This window comes from Zeus faber, assembly GCF_960531495.2.
Source record: "Zeus faber genome assembly, chromosome: 21".
Lineage (NCBI taxonomy): Eukaryota > Metazoa > Chordata > Actinopteri > Zeiformes > Zeidae > Zeus > Zeus faber.
The window spans coordinates 9,614,949-9,625,368 of NC_137208.1; the positions used below are offsets into that span (position 1 = coordinate 9,614,949).

The window sequence follows — 10,420 nt, forward strand, 5'->3', positions numbered from 1 at the left end:
AAGACAAAAAAATGCGTGCACGTTCATTTGCACGCACACGCACACGCACACACACACACACACACACACACACACACACACACACACACACACACACACACACACACACACACACACACACACACATCTTTACGAATAAGACTCTTGTGTGCTAAAAGCCCACCTTCACTTATTTTGAGTTGAAAATGTTGACATATATACTTTGGTCCTTTGTTGTTGTTGTTTTTTGTGTGTTATTTTAATCTATATTTATAAACCGTGTTTCTCTCTTTTTTTTTTTTTTTTTTCCCCATATCAGTGCAACGAATACATCTTGTTGTTGTGGGTAATATAAACTCCTTGCAGATACATGTTCACTGGAAAATCATCTCTCATATTATTGTATCCAAATGCGAAATCTCAAACCGGGAGTCAGGTTTTGCTTATTTAGAGTTTTGAGTCACTGCAGCGCATGAGAATGTGAGCAGAGGATCGGAGCGGTATTTGGACTCTATTCCACAACCCGTGACTTGGCTGTGGCAGTGGGTCCCCGGTGGGTTCCAGGGCTGAGAGAGGGAATGTGTCATATACGCCGAACACACACTGCCGAGGGATGGGGAAAGGCCAGGCTGACATTTAACCATCAATTTGGTCGCACACGTAACGTGTTGAATTCGATTACATAAAAGCAGGAGGACAAGGTGCCGCCGACCTTCCGAAGGGCTTTTTGAAATGGGAAAAAAATAAAATAAAAAATGGCTTCGCAGTGATCTCAACACATCATACTTTTTATTATTTCCCTGTGTTGGTAGTGGTTCAGGTGACTCGATTTATTCTAATCATTTATTTCTTGATCAATTTATTTATTCACTTGTCAAGAAGGAAATAAATGAATGATGTGTTATTTAAGTGTGTTCAGTCAGTCAGTGTTAGAAAAACAATATATATACAGTATATATATATATTTTTTCTTGTGACATCCCCATCACAAAACATTTGTCAGTCACATTATGTTTTATTCCTTTCAGTTTTCAGATTTATTTAGTTTATTTTTAACTTCCGATGAGACCAAATAAAAGGTTGGAATTGTTGATTTTGAGTGTTTTTTTTTTTATTGAGGAAAAGCAAGAACAGCTAAATAATTCAAAACTCTAGTGTCCAGTTGAAATGAGCATCCTTCATATTGTTTGGAATTAAAACACAGTGTTTGATGTATTTGGTGCATAGTGTCAAGTTATCTTATATACTGTAAATTGGGCCCATAAACCCAGCACAACTCTCTACACACATTACAAAAATGTAATCATAATATTTCTTATTATAATGGTTAGAATTACTATTATTATTAGTATTATTATTATTATTATTATTATTATTAATAATAATAATAATAATAATAATAAATTATTATACACATTATCAAATTTTATCGGCTTACATATCAGATTTTCAACAAAAAAAAAATCTCATGTGAAGCAAAAGTGCTTAAATCATCTAAGTTAAAAAAGACCGTTTCATAACATCACCATTGTTATCAAACACAACACCATACGCACATCTACACGTTTCACTCCATCTCCTTGGCCGCTGAGGCCCGCTGCCGCCTCCACTGGCGGCAGAACCAGCACAGCGACAGGACGTAGAGAGCAAGGCATTCTGGGAGGTCGTACAGGAGAGCGGTGACGAGGAACACGGCGACCAGGGCGACATAGGCCAGAGTTCTGGTCACGACGCCGAGGGAGCAGAAGACGCCGCACCACACCAGGACGCCCGCGCCGCCGGCCTCCCCCACGGAGGACTTCCCGTATCCCTCCTGGGGCGAGGCCGGCGATTGGTTGAACCGCTCGTAGCGGGCGGCGGCGAAATCCTCAAATATCTCCTGGTAAGAGGCGGATCTTTTTCTCGGCTTGTTGAGGCTTCCCTGATGCTTCGCCGTCGCGGGCGGTTTCTGATGCAACTTTGGTGAAATATCCGGCTCGGTGGTCGTCTCCTCTCCTGGATCGACGGCTGTGCCGCTGAGATCGGGAGATGCGAGCGTGAGCGCTGTTTTGGCGGTCGATGGCCGACTGCTCCGGGCCGCCAGAGCCTCATCGGTACCCGTGGGTTGTTTGGCTATAGCAGCAGAATTTCGATGTCTCTGCAATTCAGCGAGGGAGCCCGTTCCCGAAATCTTCCCCGCTGAGTCAATGCTCTGATTTGTGCCGCGGTCAACAATAGTGATTTGGCCGGGGCCTTCATTCAGAGTTTTGGGTAAATTGGCACCTTTTTGTAGCTCTACGAGGGAAAACACACCGTCAAGTTCCCCCGGCTCTCCACCCGTTCCCTGTTCAATACTCCCCTCCTCCTCCTCCTCAAGGGCGGCCACGCCACCTTCCCAATTGAACACCTCTCCCGAAACCCCGTCGTCTAATTCCCGGCCAATTCCACCGGCGAACGCTTCCTCCACGCCCGGTCCTGTTCTCCCCTCGAGTGCGGCAATTTCACCCGTGACCGCATTGTACGGCAGCTCCTCGGATTCCGCTCGCGGCGAGCCCTCGACGCCTCCCGCCGACGCCTCTTTTCCTCTCGATTTGGCCGCAGTTCTCTCCATCTCCGCCTGAGATCTCTCGCCGCCGCCTGTCGCCTCCGTTTCCGGCGTCCCGGAGCCTCCCCTCTCGTCTCCGGCGCTCTGACTCTCTCCCGCCTCGATCTCTGTGGACATCCCCGGTGGGCGGCGGGGCTCCGTCGGCAGGACCCTCGTTCGGAGCTTCGTCCGCGGTTCTCGGGCCTCGCCGTCCGCGGGCTCCTCCCGTCCGCCCTCCGCGCCTCCGTGAGCGCCGCGCCACACACCATCGACCTCTTCATCGTCCCCCCTCAAAACCACAGCGGCTCGGAGGCGCTCCAGCCGAGGTTCCCCTCTTCCCGGCGTGCGCTCTTTGTCCGTTTCCTTCCCCGCTTCCCGGTCGCCGTTGGACGGCTCGTCGTCACCCGGGCTCCCCGTTCGATTCGACGTTAATACGCCGATTCCACCGCAGTTCACTTCCGCGTTTCTCTCTGCGAGCCTCCGTGGCAAGTCCGGCTTTGCTCCGTCGCTCTTAACGTGCCGCTCTTTATCCACCGGGTTCGGCCCCGACTGGTAATTAGGTTCCCCCAAAAACATTGACGTGTCCCTCTTTTGTCTCAGGAGATCTGTTTTCCCCGAGTTTGCCCGCAAAGTGCTCCCTTTATTTGGCCGTGCCGCCTTAAGAAGCGCTTGGCGGCACGGCGCGCGCCGTGTCTCCTCCGCCTCCTTCTCGTCCCCCCTGGAGGAGCCGTTCGACGTGGCCTTTCCGAAATCACTCGCACTAATTAGGCTCTGTTGGAATTCTCCGACGTGCCATTGGTGCGCTTCCAATGCATCTGCGCGCCACTGCGACCGCGCCCCGCCATCACCCCCACCCTCACCCTCACCCTCATCCTGATCCTCGTGCGTCTCTTTGTGCTTTAACGCACTTTCACCGGTTCGGTTCGCCCCGAATTCCTCGCGCCTCTTTTCATCCGCCTTCCTCCGGGGGATCTCGGTCTCCTCTGTTTCCCGCGGCCTAAATACCTCGCCCCGTCTGCGCGCCCCCACGGCCGCGCGGCTCATTGTGAGGCCTCCCTCCACTTCTCGTCTGGCGGGGGACAGCGCCTCGCATCTCCCCGCCTCCTTTGTCCCCTCTCTGAATGCCTCCCTAAATGCCAGCGTGTCATCTGTCGCATTGTGCGAGCTGCCCGTAACCTCTCCTTCCCCGCCGCGGGAGAGACTCTCGTCCGGCGCCGCGCCCTGCGAGATCCTATCGCCGGCGCTGGCATTCTGAGACTCTGGCATTGCTGTCAGCTCCGTTGTCCCCGTCTCCCCGGAGCTTGTTATCAAGTTGCCTGCGCGGGGCGTGAAAGGCTCCTCTTCCGCTCCTCCACCCGCTCCTCCGACTGTTGCGCCGTTGGCTCCCCCCTCCCCCGCCGCTCGCGTCCGCCGCTGAGTTCCTCCGTCAGCGCCGCTGCCCGACGCCAGCGCCGCCCCCCCGGGGACAAATTCCCGGGGAGTGTGCGTTACAGAGCGCTCCGGTGACTTTCGGGATTTGTCAGCCGCCGTCGCGCCGGCGTCCTCGTGTCCCGGGGAACGGATGAAAGCCCCCGCCGCCGCGGGCGCAGGGACGGGCGCCTCAGGCTGCTCGTTCGTGGTTTTGTCCCAGTTTTGGGGGTCTCCTTCTGGTTTTGGGGGGGACACCGACGTGGCCGTCTGCAGCCACTCCGATTCAGGAACTCCAAAGCGAGCCTCGCGGCCCGCGCCGTTGAGAAAGGCCCGCCAGGCCCCGGGCGCCGAGGGTTTCTCGACGGCGAGCTCATCTTTCCCGTTGAGAAACGACTCCCAGAGATCGCCCACCGACGCCGGCGCGCTCTCGTCGTTTTCCTCTGAGGTTTCCGGCGCGAATTCCCGGCGCCGGGGATCCTCCGCGTCGGCCCGCGGCCGCGTTCTCTCGCCGTTCCAGTCCAGCGTGAGCAGAGGGATCTGGTGGTAGGTGAGGACGCGGTTGCTCTTGTCGGCAAATGAGCTGCCGGGGTCACCCGACGCGCTCTGAGGGGGTGCCCTTGCGACGCCCGGGTCAACCGAAGGGGGTTGGAGGGCGTCCAGCCACCGCTGCCGCTGCCGCCGCTGCGGCTGCTGCTGCGGCTGCTGCTGCGGCTGCTGGGAGAAGTAGTCGCCCGCACGGGCCAAACGTGTCCCCCTGCGTCTGTTCCTTACGCTATCCACCTGTCAATCCAAAAAACACAGAATGTCACTGATCCAGGGAGTTTAACTATGGCAGAATCACTGCGGCAACACACTGCAGAGCTTCCGCGGTTCCTAAACCACATGAAAATATCACCGGATCAAGTGCGGGCTACAACAAGCAATTATTTTATCTCCCCGTGGTTCCTCGGAAACCATCCACGAGCCGCTCCCCGGCGCCTTCTTTGATAGACAACGCTACTGTTCTGACGCAAGGCAGAGCAACGCTGCCGCAACCTCAGCCGACGCACCTGTTTTTTTATTGACATCACCGCTGTGGCGGCGCAATACAAGACGCAGCCTCCTTATTAATAGTTATTCCAGGGGCCGTTCTGGAGAACGTGGGGCCGGCACTCCAATGTCAAGTGACTGAGGCACGCGTGGAAAGCTGTACAGTAGGGAACGGTATGTTACAGTCTACATGTCTTAGCGAGTCAGTGCACGCAAATAGACTCAGGGCTGCGTGCCTCAGCTGATGGCGTTTGATTTTATTAAATTCTAATAACGTTTTTGGTGAACGTATTTCAGAATTTTTTTTGTACAAAAACCTCTAATATGTACTTAATTTGATGAATTGCATCAACGTGTTTTTATCATTTGTACCTTGATACACTTCAATTACTCTCTCGACTCTTAACTGACATAACTGATATAATATCATGACATAATTCATATCTGAATGCTTCTAAGTCGTGATGGGAAATGAGGATGACATTTTCCACCAAATTTGCTTTAAATGTAGATGTTTGTAAACCGCTATCAGCAAGACAACACTGTGTTTCTAGGTTCAGATCCAAACCCCTTGACCTCAAGCAGGGATCTCAAACTGAAATGACCCGGGGGCCCCTGGCCAGGTTGTCGTCTCCCAGGGGGGCCGTGTTGAACTTGAAGGGAAAACCGACGTAATGCTGTTAGAAATACCTCTAATGATGTATTTTATTGAGATTTATCAATATATTATCACCACGTATCACATTAAATTGTCTCACGGGCCGGATGTGGATACTCGCTTTTTTTATGGTGAAATTGGCATTCTCTCTCACCCAGATTCATAGGAGGAGGTCAACACCAATTACTGTACAACCCTGTGCGTCCGCGGACGAGAGGGAGAAAGGCTGCGTGCTAACATTTGAGTGATTCATGATGGATAACGAGTAAAACATCAGAACCAGATTTGAAACGCAGCGACGCTCTGAGCTGCAGTGCGGGTTCCAGGAAAATGCCCACATGTGAATGAACTGATCCGCTCGTGAAAGAATACGCTCAATCTCACCAAAGGCTTGTGTTCTTCGCGTCGTAACGGGGAGGGTGTGTCCGCGCCGTCCGTCACCTTCTTTCGGCCGGGGACCCTCGCTCTGTAAGCGGCCGCTGCTTCTGAAAAACAAACGGCGATCGAGTCGGACAAGCCCGAGCGCCAGGTCCGGTGGGCACGGGAAAAAGAAGCGTGCCTCGTGCCAAAGTACAATCAGTACAAACCTGCGACGGTTGCTGCTTTCTCATCGGCTTCGAAGGCCCTTTCCTTTGCCCTGACCTCTGACCTCTGCTTTTTCCTAGGGTGGAAATAATAATGCGAATAAAGTGTTTCATCTCATCAATATTGTTGTTCTTATGATATTTTATTATGACTATATATAAAAATATAAATATATATATATATATATATAAACATATGAGGTATAAACATATGGTTGCCAGTTCAGTCAGCTGATTTTAGCAACAAAAGGACGGGGGGAGGGTTTTTTTGGGGATTTGTGCCAAAGAGGACACCGAACGCTCGCCGGGCGCTGCCGTACATTAGACGTCATGGAAAGCTGGCCGGGAACCCGGTCCGCGGAGCCCACGCCGCCCGGCGCCGGGAGGTTGCACGGCAGCGCAATGTAAACAACACAGCTGCTGCTCCGTCCAAACACAGCGTCCAAACACACTCCCTTTAGGGAGAGGACGGCCGTCGAATTTCACATCTGAAAAGACAGCGGGGGGCCATTTCTGGCTTCCTCATTAAGTTCCGCGTCTTTCAAGGGTGTTCTGCAGCGTTCCGCATGTCCACCCGGGTGTCTGGATTCAGCCACTTTCTAAACATCTCTTTCTTTGGCAATAATCCGGCACAAGGACAATAATAATCGCCTTTTCTGGGAGCGATGCGCCTACCCACGGCCTATTTGGATTACGTTGAGGCTTTTTGCCGCTCTGCCGGCTCCACCGGCAATTTTCCAGCGACGTCCCAATCCCAACCGTGACAATTAGAGATCGAGCCGCCGGCCCGCCGTGGATGTGCCCACAACGCTCGGTAATCCAGTGAAGGTTGCCGGGCAGTTTGGCCCAGTTGTAAACGCTCAGGCGGATTTAAGGTGGGATCGGGAGATGTCTGAGTCAGAATGTTATGGGAGATTTTCATGGACGCCTTCCACCCTTTTTTTTTTTTTTCACCGACCGGCGAAATGAGCCCACGTGTTCACTCCTCAAACCGGAGCCGCCTGCAGGGTCCCCTCACCTGTCCACCTTGAGGCAGCTCCTCTTGCTCCTGCGGCCGCTGCCCTCCTCCCGCTCCACCGCCTCCTTCGCCTCCTTGGCGTGCGCTTTCCGGTGGCAGAACAGCACGTAGTTCAGGTCCTTGTTGTTGGCCCAGAAGGTTCCCAGCGTCGTTTCGTAGCGCAGGCAGAACTCCACCCTGGTCGCCCCGCCGTCGAACGCAGGCGCCAGGGCGTAGCTGAAGGTGAAGCGGTCGGTCTCCCGGTCGCTGCCGCCCGGCACGTACTCGGCCGGCAGGTCGAAGTGGCTCCGCCAGCCGTCCAGGGTGAACCGCGCCCACACGGACTTGCTGTAGCAGAGGTTGACCACCCGGACGGTGCCGCGCAGGGTGGTGGTCCCCGGCGGGAGCTCGATGCTCTCCAGCTCCACCTTCTGCTCCCGCAGCCTCTGGTCCAGCTCTTCCGCAGAGGAGGGGACCGCGAACAGGAGGGTCATGTGGGGGTCCTCCGACGGATGACGGAGGCCCGGCCCCTCCGGGGCCTCGCCAGGGTCCGGCGCCGTGACGTTGGCGTTGTCAAACTCTTTGACGGACACCAGGTCGAGGCCGAAGGCGTCCGCAAACGACACCTTCCTCCTGACCGTCGCCGGGGGCTCCGGCTCCGGCTCCTCTTCCTCGGTTTCCTCGTCCGTGGAGCCGGCGGGTAAGGGGGCCTTCCCTTGCCCTCCGCGCGCCTTCCATTGCGTCTCCTCCCGCTCTCCGACCGCCGTCGCCCCGTCCTTCTCCCAGGTGCGGGGGTGAAGGGCGTCCATCGGGGACCGAAGAGGCCGCTCTGCTTTTTTGGGGTATAAAAGAGACGGGTCCGCCCTCTGGTCCTGCCTGCCTCGGAGGGTGGCACAGCAGAGAGTGCCCCTGTTCTGGCTGCAGGAGGAGGGAGGCGACGTGACTTGGCAGACGAGGTCCGGTTACAGCTGGACAATGTGAGGCTGAGCCAGGCCTATTAATAGGCCCGTGGACCGCGGCAAGACACCTCCAACATATATGCTTGCAAGAGTAAAGGGAAATTAAATGCAGCGCGTGGCCCGGGGGTCGTTTCGGCCTGCAGTTGAACGGTCAACTTTTATTTTTATTTGTATTTATTTTTCTCCTTTATTTGACAGTAGTTGGGCAGGAAAGTGGGAGGAGCTACAGCACACAAACGCACGCACGCACGCACGCACGCACGCACGCACACAGGCACACACACTCGTTTGAACATTTGAGTGAACTCCGTATCTCATTCTCTTTTTAAAACGTGTGGTTGTTTTGTGTGTCTAGCCTGTATGTGCTATGACTGATGTTTTCCTTGTGAGTTTTTAAAGGGTGCACCCATAGCCATGCAGCAGCTGACCTTGAAAACTCAGCCAATATCCGATAGGCCAGTGTTTCTCCAATAGGGTACTTTCCCCCCTAGGGGTACTTTGGGGTACTGCGGGGTGTACTGCGAAAATAAAATAAAATGTGTTAAAAAATAATGGTTATATATAATGTTTAAAAAAAACACATACAGTACATCATTTATGTAAATTGTCTTTTTTTTCTCCCAATGCCGGAGAAGCGGGTATTCAGCTGAAAAAAAAAATCTTAGTAAACTAGTTAAAAATAAATTTGAGAACCACCTATTTTGTGATCCGGATGACTTTCCTCCCAGATGAACATTAACCCTAATTTATAACTACATCAACAAATAGGGTTAGCCTCCAAACTTAGCGGTCTTGGTGGTTTGTGTGAACAGGGTGGCCTGGGATGGAATCATAAATTCCTGCAACAACAACTTTTGGTGTGAGAAAACTTAAAGATTTTAATATAAAATAAATAAATACATACAAATAAAAACAAACAAATAAAAAGTTATTATAACTAGAAAAAAATTATTCAAATAATTACAAATACATAATTATTATTTATGTATGTACATATAAATATTAGAACCAATCATGAGCCATTCATATATTTATTTATATATATATATATATATATTGTAGTGATATATAAAACAAAAACAATATATACATATGGAGCATAAAAAATATATATGTACATTTGTTTTTTTTACGATATATATTTATATTTGTTTTACTTGTACTGTAAACATACAGTATATATGCAATATAAATGATAAAAATACATTCTTTGTTACTTTGTTACTTTCGTATTTCACTTTTTGTGAAGGTAATATGAATATTAAATCATAAAATTATCGAAAGTTTAACGCCTTTTTCCTACTTTTCAAATCCAAGTCAGATTTCCTCATGGCCCTTTATCACAGTCTCAAAGGGTTTTACAGGATTTACAGCAGAATTTAATGACACCCCCAGTCCACCCAACACGCCTCGGGCTGTAAGCCCCCAAACAGGTAAGATAAAGGACTCAAGTCCCAAACTAAAAAAGAGGAAACCTTGAGGGCAGGGTTAGGCAGATAAACTTATACATGCAATGAAAAGCAAGAAACATAGAGTGCAATAAGGTGTGGAATTAGTCCATGCAAATGCAGTCGTTGTAAAAGTCCTGGGTCGAGGAATGTAGCCCAAATTATTTTCAAAATTGTTGGGCTCAAACACTTGAAATAAAGTTGTTTATTATTATAATAATAATAATAATAATAATAATAATAATAATAATAATAATAATAATTATTATTATTATTATTATTATTATTATTATTATGTTCTGTGCCTGTGGTTACCAGTATGTGATCATGTGGACGACTCTCTTTTGTCCTATCGTAAAAGTCATGTCCATCCTGCACTCTGCAGACACAGTGATCTGGAATGTTTCTTCAAAACTTAAATGAATGCACATACAAAGTGTTTTATCTGCATATATATATATATATATTTTTTTTTTACAAGGATTTGCTCCCTTCGTTTTAATGTTCCCAAACCTGAGGCCCGTGCCTGAGGTCTCACTCCAGGTGGTTCAGAGCATGCTACCATTAAAAAGTGGTTAAAATGATTATTTACTTCTGTGTCATTGGAGGCCAATTCTACTCTAACAGAAAAAAAATAAAAAATAAAACAGTGAAAATACAGCACATCGGCTAGAACAGTGAAGACACCAGTGATAGTTAAATGTAAGAGTTGGTCTATTTATATGTTTGTTTCTGAGCTTGGAGCTTGGAGAGGCTGGATAAGTAACATCATCAGAATCCAGAAAAAGTACAA

At 50.2% G+C, this 10,420-nt stretch overlaps 1 protein-coding gene across 2 annotated transcripts; it reads right to left on the minus strand.

Moving 5' to 3' along the window:
• Positions 1 to 895: 895 nt before the first annotated feature.
• ppp1r3aa (protein phosphatase 1, regulatory subunit 3Aa) lies at positions 896 to 8,126 on the minus strand. Of its 2 annotated transcripts, none has more exons than XM_080022123.1 (4): positions 7,242 to 8,126; positions 6,227 to 6,300; positions 6,024 to 6,121; positions 896 to 4,732 (listed from the first exon to the last, which is right to left on the minus strand). In XM_080022123.1, the coding sequence occupies exons 1-4, from the start codon at positions 8,027 to 8,029 to the stop codon at positions 1,547 to 1,549; spliced, it is 4,146 nt and encodes a 1,381-aa protein (XP_079878249.1). In that variant the 5' UTR covers positions 8,030 to 8,126; the 3' UTR covers positions 896 to 1,546. The 2 variants fall into 2 exon arrangements, with proteins under 2 accessions (XP_079878249.1, XP_079878248.1); XM_080022122.1 differs by having other exon boundaries at positions 6,024 to 6,124.
• Positions 8,127 to 10,420: the final 2,294 nt, after the last annotated feature.